At 38.1% G+C, this 19226-nt stretch overlaps 1 protein-coding gene across 1 annotated transcript in view; it reads left to right on the forward strand.

Moving 5' to 3' along the window:
* The window catches only part of FAM13C (family with sequence similarity 13 member C), a gene marked incomplete at its 5' end in the record, with an annotated part of 125833 nt that overhangs the window by 101441 nt on the left and 5166 nt on the right, over nt 1-19226 (forward strand). The window contains 7 exons of the mRNA XM_082052655.1: nt 1596-1746; nt 2117-2182; nt 7406-7616; nt 8546-8684; nt 10059-10140; nt 12051-12262; nt 19103-19198. Coding sequence (XP_081908781.1) covers nt 1596-1746; nt 2117-2182; nt 7406-7616; nt 8546-8684; nt 10059-10140; nt 12051-12262; nt 19103-19198 — 957 coding nt within the window. The remainder of the gene's footprint in view (nt 1-1595; nt 1747-2116; nt 2183-7405; nt 7617-8545; nt 8685-10058; nt 10141-12050; nt 12263-19102; nt 19199-19226) is intronic.

Genomic DNA, 19226 nt, shown 5'->3' on the forward strand with positions numbered 1-19226 from the left:
CCAGAGCTCTTGCTCACTCTGGGACCAGGAGAAGGGACCTATTTCTGAGTTCCCTTTTTGACCTATGCTGAGGCCAAAGTTCAAGTGCTTAAATGTAACATAATTTGTTTTATGGAACTGGGTGTGGATTTTGAAGCACTCCTGAGAGCACATAGAGGGTCGCAGAATCTACTTATGGTGATCTTGTGTTTTTTTTGAAACTTCTCTGTTTTGAGGTGTCTCCTAGAAAGCTCTGCTTTCTGCTCCCTTTTCACTACCTGAATTCTATAAGATGAATGAAAGGATTAAGGCTGAAATCTTCCCTGCTGTTCTCAGCCAAATTAGTTTCCTTTTAATTTTTTAAAAATTTTATTTGATTTGATTTTTTCCTAAAAACACTGCCATCCTTTGGTTTATAAAATGACTGCATTACAATAAAAATAATGCAAAGACATATTAAACTGTACACTACATAGGCGACATATTGTTACACAAAGGAAGCTATTCCAATAAATAAATTCATTATTTCTGTCTTTGACAGAGTGGGGAAAGGAGCTTTTTAGGGTATATACTTGATGAATTTTTTCCCTGCTTTAAGTCAGATTTTTTTTATTTCAGAAGTTGCTTTTCACAAATATGTACCATTTGTGCAACTTAACACTTGATGTATAACTCTGTGTGTGCCAGCTGTGTAATTATTAAGAGTGTGCCAGCTGTGTAATTATTAAGATAGCTTTGTGTCATTTTGTTTTATATTACAAGCTGTATTTCCCTTGAGAAAGGGGAACTAAATGTGCAGGGTATCGGTAGTGACTCATTTTACTCAGTCAGATGGTGATTAGGGCTTTCACAGCATTTACATCACAGCAAGATGCTTGTGTCAGATTGTACAGCTGAATATTGCATGCAGCAGGAAAGATTCAAATGAGAAATGGACCAAGCATGACACAGTAGCTGGAAGTGATGTTATAGATAACAAGCCTTGTCCTCATCGATTTGTCTGCAGCCAGTGACAATGATCTGTTAATTTTGCCTTTGCAGCAGATAGGAAATGAGCTGGTTGCCCTGTAGAAGCAGCAGCAGCCTACATAAAAGCTATGTCTACATAAAGAAGTATCTCTAAACCAGCCAATTAAAAAATATCTCTTCCAAGAATTCCATGAGGGAGCGTGTTCTCAGTAACTCTTTGTTTGCTGCTACCTACTGCACAATAGGCTGGAGAGGGAGATTTGTTTTTTTATGAATGGTAAATGGGGAGGGACATAATGTCATCAGATCGTGATGTCAGCCCAATGAATGAAATACTTGCTTAATGTATTGCTTCAGGACCAAGAAAAGGGATACCATCTCAGTTTGGCTTCCTAGAATAAAGCATCTTTTGCTGACGAATTCATCTTTCCCACGTGTCATGAATAATCCATTCAAATTGGGACTTAAATAACCAGAAGTCAAGAAACTCGTGCAATAGTGCACATTTGCTCTCTCGCACATCCTCGCAGAGCTGCCAGTGGAACAACACCCCTTTGCAGGCACTGCTGATGGGCTCAGAGAGTTGAAGAGCGATTGCTGAATCCTGTTGTTCTCTATCTAGCCCAATGTTCTGCTTTTGTCTGCAGAATTCTTTGTTGAAGCTACAAGCCCTTGAAACCGATTTGTGCTCTGCATTTCTGCCAACCCAGGAGGAAACTCCCCAGCTGCCGGCACCCAGGGACCCAGCCCCTTCGTCAGTCCAAACCAGCGTGCAAGCTGATGGGGCCAGTTGTGGAGGTAAGCAACCATGTCATGATGTGTTCTCATTTGCAATTATAAAAAAGCCTTGTGACTCGCACTTTAACATCAGATTTGCAGTCCTCTGGGAAACAGTGCAGAGCTAATGCAAAGTGCAATTTCCTGATGCAAATGCTGTGTAATGTAAAGAGGGGTGATACCTGGTAAAAGAATGGAAATTAATGGCTGTAACCTTCTGTTTTTCTGAGAGGGAGTCTTGCTTTTCAGACAGGTTTTCAGAATCCTGACTCTCTTATTTTCAGTTTTAGTATTTTTTTAAGTAAATTTATGCTCTTTGCCTCCTATGTCTGTATTGTGTGAGATCACCTGCCATATCATGTAATTCTATTTTTGTCGTTCTTTTTGTCAGAGAAATATCACTTCATTTCTCCTATTATTGATTTTAATTTAATGCATCAGCAGAGAGATAGCGAAGGTGAGTTTTACAGCATGTGGATTTTAATCATTCATGAACCTCTCTTATTACCCATCTGGGAAAACTGTGGTGTGTTATCTCTCCCCCTTTCCTCAATATTGAAACCAGTCCTTACAAATAAATAGCTCTAAGACTCGACACTATTTTTGTCAATTCATAGCGTGTAGTCACAGGGCTGGCAGAGTCGTGATGCTCAGTAGAAGAGGAATCACTGTTCCTCAAAAATAGGTCAAAGGCAAGATGACTAATACATCTCACAGACGAGTGACATGAATACACAAATACTAAAATTGCTCACCATGTATGGTACAAATTAAGGCAGATAGGTCAGTAACCCCGTTACAATTGATGTTTTATGGCAGAATAAAGGCTGGGTTCAGAAAAAACTTATTTCAAGAGCTGTTTGCTCAGAATTTTCAGGAAGAAATAAAAGTAAATTATTTACCGAAGAAAAGCCACAAATAGTGTTCTACTTGGGAAATCCTAAAGTTTACGGTTTGTATTACACAATTAAGGAAAATTGCCTGTGGAATCTAAGCTATTATAAAGATAAAGGAACGTAAATAATACTAAATATCCTGGATTTTAACTAAAACCCATGAATGCTTTAGCTCAGCTAGGCCAATAGCTTAATCACTCTTGATACAGGTATGGAACTTGCATGGGTTCTGGTCCCTTGGCGAGGGTCTGAGGCAGGGACAGATCTCATCTCTGTGCTGCACAGGCATTTTGCAGCCCACCCAAAATCTGCACATAGTCTCTTCCTTTATGGCAGGGTCGATTTTTCCTCCTTTTCCAGTAGTCTACTGCATTGTTTTGTTCTGGTAGTTTCATAATTCATTGTTATGATGGTTCATAATTGTTTCCTTTGCTTATTTTTGCTGGTTTGATTGGATTTTGTTTTAATTCATACTGTTAGTGACCCCTACTTCCCCTACCCTCTCTAGCTCCTATTTGTCTGTCTCCTGCTACACAGGCAAATACCGGATGATGTAGCATTTCCCTCACACAGTTCAGAGCATGCTCTGGCACTCTAGCACATCAAACTTGTGCTTTAATTAAAGCTTACTTATTTAATGTATTTTAATGTATGCTTATTCCTACTAACATCTGCTTCGTGGCTTGTATTTTTTTAATAACTTGAGATTTTACATAGATAGGGCTAGTCCTAATTATGTCTCTTAAATTACTACTGAAATTTTTGATACATTCAGTTTAGGTACAGTTTTCAGATGGGATCATTGGCAATTTCAGCTGGAACCTGGATTGAGGTTCAATGATTTGTACCAGGCTAGGAACAGAGTTTTTAGAGGATGTGCCGTACATACTATGTCTCTAGTTATTAGCCTTTGCTCAGTGACTCTGGCAATACAAATTTTTATACTAACAATATAAAAATCTATTATTTTTTATATAAACATGAGTGTGTAGTCTATTGAATTTATTTTGATTCACATCCCAGGCAAAAATAAAGAGAAAAAAGTACATTATATGTATGGTGAGTGAAGCTAGAACAGTCTAGTAAAATGGCAGGGTATTTCAGGATGCAAAGTGTAGGGGGTGAACAGTATCTCTTCTCTCTGTGCAAAGTCAGCAATTTCCAGTTTACTCTTGAATACAAAAAAACTTGGATTAGAGCTGGCAAAATGAGACCATAAAGAATTGCAAGGGCGTATTAAGCCATTTTTCTTAAGGGGAAATAAAGAAAAGCAGAGTGTAATTTTTATAGCTTTTGGATATGAATACACACCAAATATATGACTTGAACCATGAGCAGCTGAACTTAACTGCAAGATATTCTAAATGTCTTTAAAATTAGAAATCCTAATGCTGGCGCTCATGGACACCGTGTTTTGAGGGATGAACACATTACATCTCCATAATCTTTTTATATACCACAGGTTTCAGTGTATTATTGTTTTACTTAAAGTAAGGAATGTCTCATGCAAGAATATAGACTTGTACCATATGACTTGTACGCATTATGAAACACACCACCTGCTATAGGATACCGGATCTTGTCTTTAAGTGGTGTCGTGAGTTCTTGTCAGTGATAAGCTGGACTGAGTAGATGAGATGGAATAGGTACAGTTGAAGGGGCAACTTACTGCCTTGGCTAGAGGTGGCTTTAATTCCCAGTTTTGGCAAAAACAGAGGCTAGATCAGACACATGAACACAGGTAGATGTTTGGTCAGTTCATGGGCTACACACAGGTTAATGCTTAGTGTCCCATTTAGGATCTATGCAGAACTAGAATCAGCATGATGGCCATAAGTTGTAATTAAATATGGGCTTGGTTATAACTTGTCACCATCCTGATATGTTCCTCTAGTATAGTAACCAGACCATGGAATGAATCAGTTTGGATGACTTGCTGACGATGTCTGGACAATAGGTAGTAATTTAATGTATCTGTGGTAGGGCTGGGACTAAAGCCTTTCCTGGGGCCATATCAAAGCTGCACCAGTTTGCAGGCTTCACTGGAGCAATGCTGGCAGGAAACCCTGGTGCCAGGGAAATGGAAGAGCTCTGGCATTTAGGAAATACTTCCAAATTCACCTGTGTTGCAGGTTGTCTCCCTTTCATGTGCTAGTTGAATAGGAAAACCTCCTTGAACTCTCTGCAGCTGTTTGCTTGGTTTTACACTGGGGCTGCTGCAGCCACTACTTGTCCTTTGCATTTATCTTCCAGGAGTGTTTAGTTTTGAACATGTACTTTTCTTCCAGTTCTGAGGCTGGGTTGAGCCTCTTAAAACTTCCTGGTCGTAAATATGAAAATCAGCAGATGTCTGTCACCATATGGTTGATCAGCAGCACAGCCTGCCTCCTGCAAGACCTCAAGTGTTAGGAACTTTTTTCCTTCACCTATCACACACAGACTGGCTGATTTTTTTTTTATATAACATCATTTTCCTTTCACAGTGAGGACACTGCTACTTATTAGGACTTAAAAAAATATATTCCTTTCAAGAACAGAGCATGAGAAATAGTGAAGGTAATCTGTGTACTTCACAGTGATTATATGTTTTTCAAGTTCAAAGATGGTGAAATATAAGGAAGTCAATTTCTTCTCATTGACAATATTATGTTTTTCAGAAGTTGAAAACAAACAAAAAAATCCAAACCAACCAACACCCCACTAAACCAAAACCATTAATTTTTCAAGTCTTACAGGGTAAGGCAAGGTTACTGGCCAGAAAAAGATGACACTTTCATTTGCAGAACAACATTTCTCCCAGCCTGTATCACTGTATGTTGTCTGTGCAGGTAATTTGCTGTGACTGGTCAATGTTCTACCCTTGCTCCTCCCAGATACCTCTCTGGATCTCCGTATGGGAGGATCTGAATCTCATACACGATTTAGAAGTTTAGGATGTTGCTCTGGTATCTGGGAGAGCTGAATTTGACCTACAGAGTACGAAATACTTAAGAGGAAAGATGCTAGGTTGGAGTTAATAATCAACTACATTGCCTCATTGTGAAAATGCTTAACATAATTATAATTGATGGTACTGTTAGAGTAGATTAACTTAGAGATACAGAAGTCACATGTAACTTTTGCATGACAGACTAATATACAATATAAAACGGGATCTTTTATTGTCTGTAAAGCAAAACCAGTTGCATAGTTCCTTTTCAAATGATATTTTAGGCCACTGTAACTATTATTTTTGAAATCAGTAGGTGCTTTCTATGAAAGGTGCCAGAGCTGGTTTGTCCCCACTCTCCCAGTGCAGCAACAGGGATTTGTAGCTTCAGTACCTGTTAGGCAGAGTTCAAATAAAATTTATTATAAGGGTTCCATTAAAATCCTGAAAGAAAGATCCACCCACCATGAGAACGTCCTGTCCTATGTACAAAGGAGAAAACTGATAGAAAGTGAAGGTGAAAGAACTTTTAAAACCTGCCTGCTCTTCCATGAGTAAATCCATGTAGACTTGTTTTTCTGTGCAGTTTTAGACTTTCATCAAAGCCAAAAAACTGTGTAATGTATTAGAATGAATGCTATATTGCAAATAAAATAGTGATCAGAAATAACATGCATGCTGTCTGGAAATATAAAATAACTGATATGAATTCAAAGGCTATATATATATATATGGTTTTAGAGGAGAAAAAAAAATAATGTAGCTGGTGTAAAGTATTATGTACTACGGAAACTGATGTAGGGGAACCTGAGATAGACAATACATATTTACACTGTTTCTTGTGGGAAGAGCTTTTATGAAAGCACAGAGGTTCTCCCAAAATATCTAATCTGTTGTAAAGTACAATTATCTGATAGCAAAAGTATCAGCTGGGCTAGATCATCCTCACCCAGTTCACCCATGGAAGGTAAGGAGGAAGATTCGATGTCCCTTCTTGTTAATGTACCCAGGTAGAGCAAAGTGAAAATGAAGTCTTGGCATTCCCAGGAGGCAGGCTGTGGAAAGTGCCCATTATTTTCCATGTTACCCATTAACAGAATCAGTGTGATGAGGTTCACCAATTCCTACTTTTTCAGTCCAGAATAAATCATTCTGTCTTGTAACTTGACCATCTCTATAACACAAATTTTACCTTTGGAGGCACCAGAAATGAGGTTTCCATTTATAGTAAAAGACAACATTAACCTGGTATCATAAGTATGACTCCTCCAAGTAGCAGTCACTGCACACTGCCTTGAATGGTACTGGTTGTTGTTATTTTCATATCTTATGTTGTTCAGACCCATGTATGTTACTTCAAACCTTAACGAAATTCTGCAGGATACTGCAAGGAACACTGGAGTTTCTTAGCATCAGGACATATTATATTTTTGATGTGCCTTTCACTTGACTGATGGACTAAAAGCTAAATCACAAAATGAAACTTGTTTTGTACATTCATTGTCTTCTGTAGGAATATGGCTTTCAAAGGCAAACAGATCTATGGAAATATAATTAATGTTTCTATTCTGGGAAACTCTCAATTTCTTATATTACCCTTCATAGTTTACAAACACGCCCACCACCTTCCCCTGGGGAACTCAAAAATTCTTTTTGTTAAGCCAGTAATTGTCCTTTCTATTTTTCTCATCCTCAGTATTATTTTCATCTGCATGTGATACTTTGCTGAACTATATGCTGTTTACGTTGAATAGTTGTGCCTTGAATAATTCTGTGAGTATAGATTTGTATTTATCTAGGTAGCCAAATATCTTGTGAGTGACCCTCAGTCCATATTGTTTATGTTTCTTTCTAGAGCCTGTGCCAGCCCACAGAGAGTGGCAGAATGACATGGACAGCAGCCCACAGGAACATCACTCCCTAGGGACCAGCCGACTGCTGTACCACATCACGGATGGAGACAATCCCCTTTTGTCACCACGCTGCTCTATCTTTAGCCAAAGCCAGAGATTTAATCTAGACACGGAGTCTGCCCCTTCTCCACCAAGTGCTCAGCCTTTCATGATGTAAGACAATATATTTTAATTCTGATATGTTTTCAATAGTTTTTGTATAATCTGTGATCTTTGGCTCTTCCTATTTTGTCAGTTACTGTTACATCATAAAAAAGAAATTGTCATGTCGTAGCATGTTTTCACATAGTTAATTTGCAATACCAGAAACAGGATCTAGCATTTATTCAGTCATAAAACAGAGCAATATTAGTTAAAGCCTTTGTTAATTATAGTTAGCAATTATTAACTAACTTTAACGTTAGTTAATAATTAGTCTGATGAGTGAACATAAGATAGAGAGGCTTATCAAGGTACAATAGTAAAAATTTTAGCTGTAATAGAGCTATAGCTTGAGTCATTCACTAATTATGGGAGTGTCATAGAGTATATAACAGTCCATATATGTGATCTCCAGAAACCAAGCTGTGAGTTTCAGACAGAAACTAAACTTTCTTTAAAGCTTATACACATAGCTGTCAGCTGCATATGAATAAGAATCAAATCTACTTATTTGCAATTGCAAGAAATCAGAAACTAAACTACCTTCAAAATGATAATATTTATTGGCAGTAATAAACACCACCCTGAACTTACTTTTACAAATCATGTTCTTACAATCTCCCGTTACACCTGGAAGATTTGTGAAGTAAGATGTGGGTGTTAAATGGAAATTGAAAAACATACAGAAATCCCACAATTAATTAAAAAAAATAAAAGAGAGAGAGAGAGAGAGTGAAAGACAGATGGTGAACCCATCAGTATACACTAAGGGTACAAGCAAAAGCAATTATTCTATGCCTGCTTTGTAAAACTAAACTATCTCAGTTCTGTGAAAGAATTCAGCTGCCAATTCTGAAGTGCTGGGAAAGCATTAGGTGAAACAAGGCACGGTCCATTAGAGTCAGTTCTTTGATGCAGCTACTATGCTTTGGCTTTTGCAGGCCAAGAAGTTCTTCTAGATGTAACTGTGAAGAGTGCAAAGAACCACAAACAGTAGCACAACTCACCAAGCACCTTCAGAGTCTCAAGAGAAAGATTAGGAAGTATGAAGAAAAGTTTGAGCAAGAAAAAAAATACCTGGTAAGATAACAATTGAAAAGATAAAGGGAAATACGACAAGAGGCAATCGCAAATCCCAGTGTGTTTAAAATTCTACAAAACAATATGAAAAAATGGTATTTTTGGTAAAATGAAATAGGAAAATCATCAATGACGGGATATCTTTTTATCAGATTTCAGTATATGCAGTAGTTCTGAGACTCTAATTTGCATTCTATTAGGATTACCTTAGTTGCAAAATATCCATCGCTGATAGGCTTAGGAACCAAATTGATTCAAATGATGAAAAGCTACTTATTTACTTTGTAGAGGAAACAGTTGCTCTGCTGTGCAGATTCATTCACACAGGCAGAGTCCTGTAAACCTCCAAAGCACAGGGCTCAATAGAAGGTAATGGCAGAAATGAGAGAAATAAAAGTTGTGGTGTGTTTCTGGGGGGTTGTTTGAGGCCGATGGTGTCCTCTGTGTTGTGTACACAAGATCATTGCTCATATTGAGCTGGTTCGTGTAACACGGATTGTGCCGTAAGAACATCCCAAAACATCTGTGATGCTACAGATGTGTACAATGTGAAACAGGGAAGTTTGTGATATTTTATGACTACATCAAAAGGAAAGTTCAGCTAATTTGATGTTACCTTGTACTCTCGACAATTACTGCAAACTTGAATGTACATTTGTACATTGTGCTGCTCTATAGTCATCATATACTCCTACGAGTAATATTTCATACTTAAACAGTCATCATGCTCTGACCAGAAAATAAATTATTTAGGAGGTTTAATTTTACAAAACTGTTTTACTATCATAGATATCTGAGTTTTGAAGATCCCGTGTGTATTGATTTTAACTTGGAGACAATTTCTAAATGCAAAAAAAAAGAACTGATGTACAAAGCTTTTGTTTGTTGCTTTTGAAATCACTCTGTTGGACAGGATTTTTTCATTTGATTAGTTAACCAGTTCAGTTGAGACATTTAAAATGCTGTTTCCCAAGAGAATCCCTGCCTGAAAGCAGTTAAGGGCTCATCCCTGCAAGGGACAGAATGCTTTGGTTGCCATCCTGGAAATCACTTAGGAACTTGACTAGCATTAGGTATTTGTTCAGTCCTTTTGAAGCCACTGAGATTACTCCAATTAGTCAAGGACTTAATGTTTTCTTTAGGATCAGAGCCAAAATACTCAGGTTTATGTAACACAGTGACACAATGGGGACAGATAAGGCCTGATAGATCAGTACCATGATGAAGCCAAATCCTCTGCATGACACTGTGATATAGTGCAGTTGAAACTCCAGACATTTTTTAGCACATTGTGCATGGATAAGTTTTTATCTGTTTGATTGTATAACCATCAATTCCTTCTTTTTTTATTCTTCTCATTTTCTTTACATTTAGCCTTCACATGGTGACAAGACTTCCAATCCTGAAGTTCTGAAATGGATGAATGATTTGGCCAGAGGTCGTAAGCAGCTCAAAGGTACATAATAGCATGTAGTTCCACTTTATTGTTGAAGCTTTTGGAAGTGTGAAAGTACCTGGAATATTTTAGTGTTCCTTTTTTGACCTCAGTGCTCTACTCATTTTTCACTAATGCGTGGCGATAATTTTCCCAGTGACAACCAAGATATTAAGTGATATGACTTGCCTTCATTCCTAAAAGCAGGGATTAAAATAAGCCCATTCCGCCCTCATCACAAAGCTAAAAAGGGGAAAGGGAAAAAGACATCATCTCTCCCTCACCACTTTAAACGTTCATGCAAAAGGCAATGTTATTCTGAATATTTTTATGTGTCTGAAATACAGAACTACAAAATTAAACTGTCCTTGTAATAGTACAAATGTAGGTGCAAAATGTTGCTTTAGGAATGAGATTACACAACTCCAAAGCTCTTATTTGTTTGATAATAAAAATAGATCTTTCCCTGCTATCAGATTCACTCTTGGGGGTCTAGTTTTGCCCTTGACTGTCTGCATACCACTCCATTAACGTCTGTGGGTGTATCACATGCTTGCCCTCAGGGAAAATGTAGCCAGACTAATTGATTCTTTTTTTTGAAGGCTATTTATAATTTATCTAAATCTTTTTTCCCCATTATAAATGGATTCTCACCACTAATTAAATTGTAGTATTATGTTTCATCTCTGTTTTGAATATAGTTAAGAATGTAGATATAGAAGGTGTGATTGTGGTAAATAAAGAATTAGAAACTCAACTTTCAGTAAATATCTTCTGGAAAGTTCTCCCTTTGATACTAGGCTTTGCAATTACTGTATTTTTTTTTTTTTCCCTCTTGAACTTTGTGTTACAAATCCAGGAAGGGGCAAATGAGAGGAAATGGCCAAACTACGTAGTTAACTTTCTGAAAAATATCTCTCTGACTCAACCATTGCTTCAGCTAGGCAGGGCTCTAGCTTTCATAGGTCAGCCTGAGCTGCACACCCAAAACACCTCGATCCTGTAAACAACCCTGATTTTATTATCCTGAATAATGACACTGCTTTTAAGTGAAGTAAGATTCATGAGGTTCATGAGACAGGTACAACTGAAATGGAAAAACTTGCAAGTGCTTGTAGGTCCTCCTTCAAGTTGGTAAGGCTTGTCCATCATTCCTAGCTCTATGAGTTTAATAAAAATTACTATTTTTCTCAACAAACCTGGCCTGTATCCTCAGACTGTCACAGCTTAAAATATATGTTACTGTTTCTGCACAGATTGCAATAAATTTAACACGTTTGGAGCCATTGATCTATGCCTTGCCCAAGGTCCTTCACCAGCCAGACATATGCTAGGAACAAAGCCTGGTTTTACAGGAGCTAAATCAGACCTTAATTCAATGTCTTTGTTGCTCTGTGTAGGTCCCTAGAGCTCCAGGGTCTTTGGCTTGATGTCAAGCTTATATACTTACATACTTTATTGCTTCCTGGGAAGCTAGGACACAACCTATATGTCTTATTGCGGGGTTGCTCAGGTGCTCCGCTGCCAAGGGAAGTAATTTAAGCAAAGTGGCTGATTCTCCTTGTGAGGACCAGCTCAGTAGCCTGGCTGGGATTCCTACCCAGAGCCCACTCTTTAACCCACTGCCTCACTAGTCCTCACCCATGGTAACACCTTTTATGTCAAAGATGGGCTTGGAGGAAAAAGATAAGTACATCTGTGCTATAAGTTTCGTTGGTCTGGACACAACTCATCCCTTTACCATTGGATTTCACTTTAACCAAGCAAAAGATATTACATGTTGAAGTGCAGCAGTGCTACTTTCCTATGAAATTGTGGTATGATAATAGTCGTATGTAAGAAGTAGGGATGTGTTTTTTCTTGTAGTGTCAGAAGAGACTTCTTTGCAAATATTTCTAATCTATTTACTTGCCAAGTAATTTGCATTTCAGAGCTGAAACTCAGAATTTCAGAAGAGCAAAACTGTACCTCAAGAACACCCCAAAGACATGATCATCGCGAAAGCACTGGGACCTCTAAAGGGGCTGGGACACAGGAGACCACAAGCGTGGAACCACCTCCCTCAGTAGAAGACACCGTGGATAGTGTATTGAGACGACTAAAGGAGAAAAGACAACACTTCAACCTTCCTGAGACTATTAAGGTATTTAACAAGTATGGCTGTTTCTTTCAGAACTTTATAATTTGATGTAGATATTAGTTCACATATAGCTGTCTCAGGGTATGCTGGTGGATGTGCATCCTGTATCTTCTGGCACTGTAGTGCATTCTATCTCTAACAAGATAGGAGCTCTAGTGCCAATTTCTGAAGCGACTTTTCTGTGAAGTGTTGCAAAGAAAAAGAGGTGCAGAAGAGGCACAGAAGGTTTTTTCAAATCATGCTAAATGCTTTTTGCTCAGAGATGCACATATAAAACTGTTTGCCAGGCACTGCTGAAACCTGCCTACCTGAGGAAGTGCATAGTCCAGTGTGTCAAAGATGGTGACAGCAAAAGCAATCCCGTCTTGAGTCCACAGAAACTGTGTAACTAAAACCATTCCGAAGTTATTTTGACACTGAAGGTCCTCTCTCACCTGGGAAATGCCGAAAGCCTCTGCTCGTTCAGTCACTCTGCACTAAGCTCACATGGATAGCACAACCGTCTGCTTTGCCTTTCTGTTCCTGTGCTGCCTCTGCTCTTCCACCTTTTCAATTACTCTTCTAAATGTAGGACCAATATTCCATGAAACATGCTTGCTTGTCTGGCCAATCTATTTTTGTTTTTAAATCAGTACCTATTTTAAACTTCTGCTGTACTTCCACACTACTGGTACATTATAGGGTCTGTCTGAGGCTGCTGTTCTGCGATACATGTTGTCCATAAAAGTACTTCTGTTTTGGCTATTTTTGCTGTCCTATTTGTGCTGCTATACAGCCAGGCAAGGCAGTCAATCCTGTCCTCAAAGGTACCTAAAATCTAAATGTTGACAGTAACATTCAGACTCTGGCTGATAAACAAAAAAGGGGAAGGCATGAGGAGGACAAATAGGAGTGAAAAGAACCCAAATGCTAAATTATGCAAGAACTAAGAAATTATTCTGGGTGGATTTCAGTAGCAGAAAGTACCCAGCAGAGATAACTTTTATTTTTTTCTTTTATTTTGTTTCTATTCTTGGTTCTTCAACAACTGGTTACTATCTAAAAACTTAAACTCTGCATGATGATGCTGTGCTTCTGAGATCTTGAGCTCTGCATACATGACTGACTTTTTAACTGCTTCTTTTTATAAACGTTTTGAAAAATCTGCAATGGAAAAATGTTTCACAACCAGAACTCCCTTGCAAGAAAACAAAAGATGACAACAAAACCATGCTGTTCTGTATATAGTCCTAAAATCCCAACAGTACAGACTGTATGATAGTATTTTTAGGGTTTTTTTTATACAAATATATATATATATGTATAATGCAAGGAGTGAGATCAGATGACACCAAAACAGATGTCAGTGAGGAAATCTTGCCCAGAAAACTCTCTTATAAGATTAAGTTGGGTGTGGGTCTCTGTCCCATGCATTTTTCAATTAATTGGTCTTCTCCTGATTTTCCCAGAGAGAACCCCTAAATCTGTGCAGTGCCAGTGCTGACTCGAAATATTCTCATACAGAATTCTGTAGTGTGAATTAAATATTTGCACAAGTTAATATTTTAAAATATATTTTTTAAAGATCTTATTTATTTTCTTCTTGTATTCTTGTAGAGAGAACCTGTGTTGAAAGAACTATTCATTTGTTAGCAAAAGTGTTTGGTAATAGTTATACAAAACATCATGGAACAGAGGCTTGAAAAGGAATAATATGAAGTCAAATTGATCTTTTTCAAAAAGAAGTATTTTAGGAGATCCTTAAGTATAACATTAAAATGACAGGTTTTTTATTATGCGTCATCCTGGACTTTTGGGGGAGAATAAGGTTTATAGCACTGATGATGTGAAATTAATTAAGCGTATCTGCTGGTTACAGTAAAGATCAAAGGCTTCATCTCAGCTACATGCAAGTTTGGCGTTACTGTAGATATTTGTTTTGTGTTCAATATTCTATTTTGTATACAATATTTAGATCCTGTACCAGAGTCTGAGCTAGGTTATTAGTAAACTAGTGGCAGCTGAAGGTTTCTTTTTTCAGTACTGCTATTTTGGGCAAGGATAGTCTTTCCATACAAGCCTGCTCAGTTCTCCCCAGAAAATAAACTGTGGGAAGCCTCTATGGCCTTGCTGAAATACAAATGAGAGACTGAGTGTTCTTAAGAGGTGCAGAGTAAAACCCTGAACCACCCAGTAGGTCTAAAGAGGACAAGCCACAAGATCTGTATATGAAATAGCAGAATGTGGTTTTCAGAACAAAACACCCCTCCTGCAAAACAGAGAAGACACAGAAAAAATTGGGATTCAGCAACCCATATAGGGATGGTCATGTGTTACTATTTGTTTGTTACTTGCTCCTGGTGCTGGGAGCTGGTGATTTATTTAACAATTTACCTCTTTTTAGGTACAAGGCTTCAGGAAGAAAAAGAAAAAAAAAAATTAAGATCATGAATGTAGGAGTTCAGGAGCCAAAGAAACATAATTTATAATTACTCAGAACAAACACCAAATCCCTAAAACCCAAATTCAAATCACAACTCCCAATTTTTAAGCCAATGTTTAATGGCTGGAGATGAAATCGCTGCCCCAGTCACAGGAGGAGCAGCCCTGTGCTGCTCAGCTGGGGCTGCAGTCAGACTTGATCTGACCCTCCGCTGAAGTCAACTGGTACCGTTCTGTGGATGTGTCCTGTGCCTTGTTGCCTGACTTTAACGTTTTTCTTACTATTTTTGTGTTAAATACCACTTTGTAGTGAGCCACTGCACACCCCAAGGGGCAGACTTAGCGGGTGCTGGGAACCCGGGCTCATTGCCTGCATGGAAACAAAGCGCTGCCTCTGAGACCAAAAGGCCTTGGCCAGACCCCATCTGTGCTGTCTTCTGTCTGTCCTCACACTTTGTGTCTTCTGTCTGGAAAAACAACAGCAAGCTTACAAGCGAGAAGCATTCAAGGAACTGACTAGTGAGGATTTTGTGTGCCTTCATTCCAAGTTACGAAAAAACAAACGACCACCTTAGCTTTATATATAGCCTCATTCTTCTTTCTTTATATGCAACAAACAACTTTTGCCTTGTTTTCAGTTTTAAGATTTGCAGTCTGTTCCCCAAGGCTTTTTTTAGACTGGTTACCTTTATGTATCAGTCCTCTCATTATTGACCCGCTTGAGTTCATCTTTTCCTTGGCTATGAAGCAATGTTTTTATTTAATTAGCATTGAATTTCATGTTGCTCTATGCAGCCTACAGTCCTAAGATGTCTCAGACAATTCTGTAATTTTTGAGTGCACCCGCCTTCTCTGATTTTGAAATTATCAGCCATTTCAAACTTAGCTGAATTCAAACCTGTCTTGAGATTGCTAATAAAATGAGCTAATGAAATAGACCCAAGTGCTGAACCCTCTTGAGATTGTTTCTCATGTGTAAAATCAATATTAATGATCAGTCTCTGTTTCCTCCTAACCGTTCAGCTGCTTCAGGCTTAATACTTTTTGAAAGAATTAACCTTGTATTAATTGCAGAACTAGCAATAAGTAAACCAATTAACTACTTTTTAATACTCCTACATTCTAGTTAGCAGCTCTTCTCTGAACATGAATGACAGATAAATTTGGAGTGATTAACTGAAGCAGACCTTTAAGGCAAAATGTGATTAGTGGTTCTGCACTGGTTTTTGCATTTGAACAGCAAACAGAAAAGGTTTTGCTCCTGTTGAACTGAACAGTGAGGCACTCCGTTAGTATTAGAAGAGCATTACTTCTTCAGGGCTTGATACATTTCTAAAAAGTAGAGGCTAATTATTAAAAAAACTTCCTCAAGTTGTCAATAAAAGAACCCTAGCCATCGACTTTCTACAGAAAGTGTGCTCAGCATTTATGGGGTGTTAACCATGGTATCACAATGACTGGACATTTAGGGATTTAATTGTGAATCTGTCACTCCACTCCATAAATGTGTTGTGTTTGCGTAGCTAAAGCTTTCTGTTCTTCATCACTTACCAGCCAAGGCAAATCTATTTTTCTTGATGAATAATTAAAAACTGAGGAATGCCCTCTCTGCATTTTTGCAGGTTTTTGAGTGTTTTGTCTGTAATGGTTGTTGTTCTCATTTGTTACAACTAAATCATATTTGATACATAATGAGGAATGTTATCTATGGTTTATGAACTGATCTGCAAATAGAAGTTAATAACATGCAGATGTCATTAATTAATTTCTCCCTAGGATGGCTGAGAAAAATATTTATTTAGTTTTATAATTATAACAACTATTCATGTTACCTAAACATTGCAAAACGTTCTAGGAAAGTGCTGCACTCCTATCTGTGGGACCTCAATGCCAAAACCTTCTACTCAGCTGCTGCAGTTGTCTTTTGTGAACCCACCTTCCCAAAACCCAACCCATGAGATGTACCCCATGTCCATGCAATTTAGCTATGATATTCAAGGCAAAAACCTCTGCTTGTTTAGACTTTCTGTCAACCAGCACTCCAGAAAAGTTTTTCAGGTGCAGATTCTGATTGAGCAACACACAAAGATTCTTGCCTTATTGACTAAGACCATAATTGTACCTTGGAAACTTTCTAGAGAAGGATGCAGTGTTCTGTCGATAGCCTGATACTGCTTCCTGACTCTGAGCTTGTTAAATTGCTTTCACAAAAATAGTAATTTCAAAAGAAATCAAGGCAGGCAAGTATTACATCTAACACCTATGTTAATCAGTAGAAGTATCTCCTAGCTCTCATCAGCTTTGCATTAGGCCTTGAAAGTGTGACATGTACTTTGATTCATTTAAAACTTCAGTGATGTACATGTGGACTCTGTTCTTGCTCAGTCAATGCCAAGTCCCCATTGACCTCCGTGTGGACAGAAACAGAATTCATTATTAATGTTTATCTGGGGAGACTAGATTATTAAACAGATACCTACCTGTACCCTTGTCATGAAATCCTGACTCATAATCTTATAAATAACTTTTTCAAATAGGATATGACAAAAAAGCAAATGGCTTTGGAAAAAATCAGTCTTCAGAAAAGTCTACTATATTTTGAGAGTATTCATGGACGACCTGTAAGTATACCATGGAAAGATAGGTAAATTAAAAATTATCTAACTTGTCTAACAAATATTTTTGGAGTCCTATATAAAATACATTTGAATGAATTTTACATGATTAACATAATTTTAATTATTTCAAACTAATCTTCAGGTATAAATGTAATTGCCTGATACTGATGAATTTCATTTATACTTTTAAAAATAAAATAAAATGGCACTTTTCTAGTGGTCCTGCATCCCTCTTCATGATTGGAAGTTGCAGGTTTTGACGCTACACATCCACAGCAGACTTTGGCTCCTGCATACTGTAGCTGTCTTAGGACGTATGAAAGGTTAGAATGCTCAACTGCTATGAAAAGTTTATAGGGCGCCATCTGAGAAATGAAAAACAAAAACGACCTTACCTGTCATCTGTGTTTTCCTCTATTTCACAGCAGCACTTAAATCTGTTAATTAAAATCCTTTCCAGGACTTCACCGTAGACTGTAGGTACAAAACAAGATAATGCCTCCATTGCTGAGAGGATGATGCATAAATTTGTCTATACAAAACTGGGGAATTCCTGTTTAATGTCTATGTCTGCATTCTTATGACTGTCTCTGTTTTCGGCTAGTAAATGTTGCAGTAGAGGACAAGGGGAGCGGCAGCAGCATGTGTCAAAATATATGCCAGCTCTTAAAATTATTATGATTTTAATCTAATCTCTCCACATCTTGGATAAAATCGTTTTTGTCAGTCTTCTTTAGGCTTGGAATTAGAGCTGAGGGATGGAGAGAAGATACAGGAAGGGTATGAAGAAATCTTATTTCCTAAGAAGAACAAAAATGATATTGAGATAGTGATCTATAGACTTGAAGATCGAAAGATAGAAAAGAGAATAACAGGGCATGCTTTGTAGCATGGGGTTCAGAGAGAATGTTTCTTCTCAAAGTTGAAGCAGCCCTATAACCAGCTATGAAAGGGGATGCTAACTGCATCAGGAAAGAGGTGATCGGCAATACTAAGCAGCCATGAGGGAATCCTGGGTCTACCAAACAGCTCTGACTTCAGTGCGTGTATTTGGGCTTCACTGCGGCAGCGCAGTTGCAGCGCCAAGAGACAGTGAAATTCCTGTGAGATTTACTCTTTTTTTTTCCTTACCACAGTTAGTCGCTATACTGCACAGCTAGTTTCCATAAGGTTTTATCTTTCTATTTGTAAATATTTGTGGCTGGATCAGGCTCTCAACACCTGATCTAAAATACTGTTCTCCTCCAAATCAGTGCTCTTAGAGCTCATAAAAGAGCAAGCACACACTCAGTGACCAGATGGCTGCTCCTGACTGTGGCAGGCAGTTCCAGTGAGCAATTTGCCCGGAGCCGGCTTGCTCACCGAGGCTGGACAGCCATGCTCTCAGCGCTCTCCATCCTACCGGGCTGCTGAGTCTATTGGCCCAGGCAGGCTGTCACATCACTGTAGCTGGCCTGTTGCCACTATTATTGCACCTAAGTAAGTGAGATATCAATGCAAGGCACAGTAGAAACCTACCTTAACTCTTACAACTCTATTAGCATCTTCAGAAAGGACAGAAAATAGTTTACCCTCTGCCTGGGTGGTGCTGGGTATTTTTCATTAAAAAATAGATTGCCATTTTCCTTTTTTAGAAATTGTACAGATTAAACTACAGTTCCCATGAAATATCCATGGAAGCAAAATACACATCAGATCATACAATTCTAATACTTTTTTTCAGCTTTACAGGAGCAAATGAGAAATGTATTTATTTATTATTTCTAATTTTGGAGGAGTATATCTTGTTATGATTTCTCTTTAGGTAGCTAAGCAAGAAAAGAGCCTCATGAAACCTCTTTACGACAGATACAGAATTATCAAGAAACTTCTTGCAACTCCATCTTTGATCACGACAATCGTAAGTTGGAAAGAATTCATAGCCATTG

This window comes from Streptopelia decaocto, assembly GCF_964273445.1.
Source record: "Streptopelia decaocto genome assembly, chromosome: 5".
Classification (NCBI taxonomy): domain Eukaryota; kingdom Metazoa; phylum Chordata; class Aves; order Columbiformes; family Columbidae; genus Streptopelia; species Streptopelia decaocto.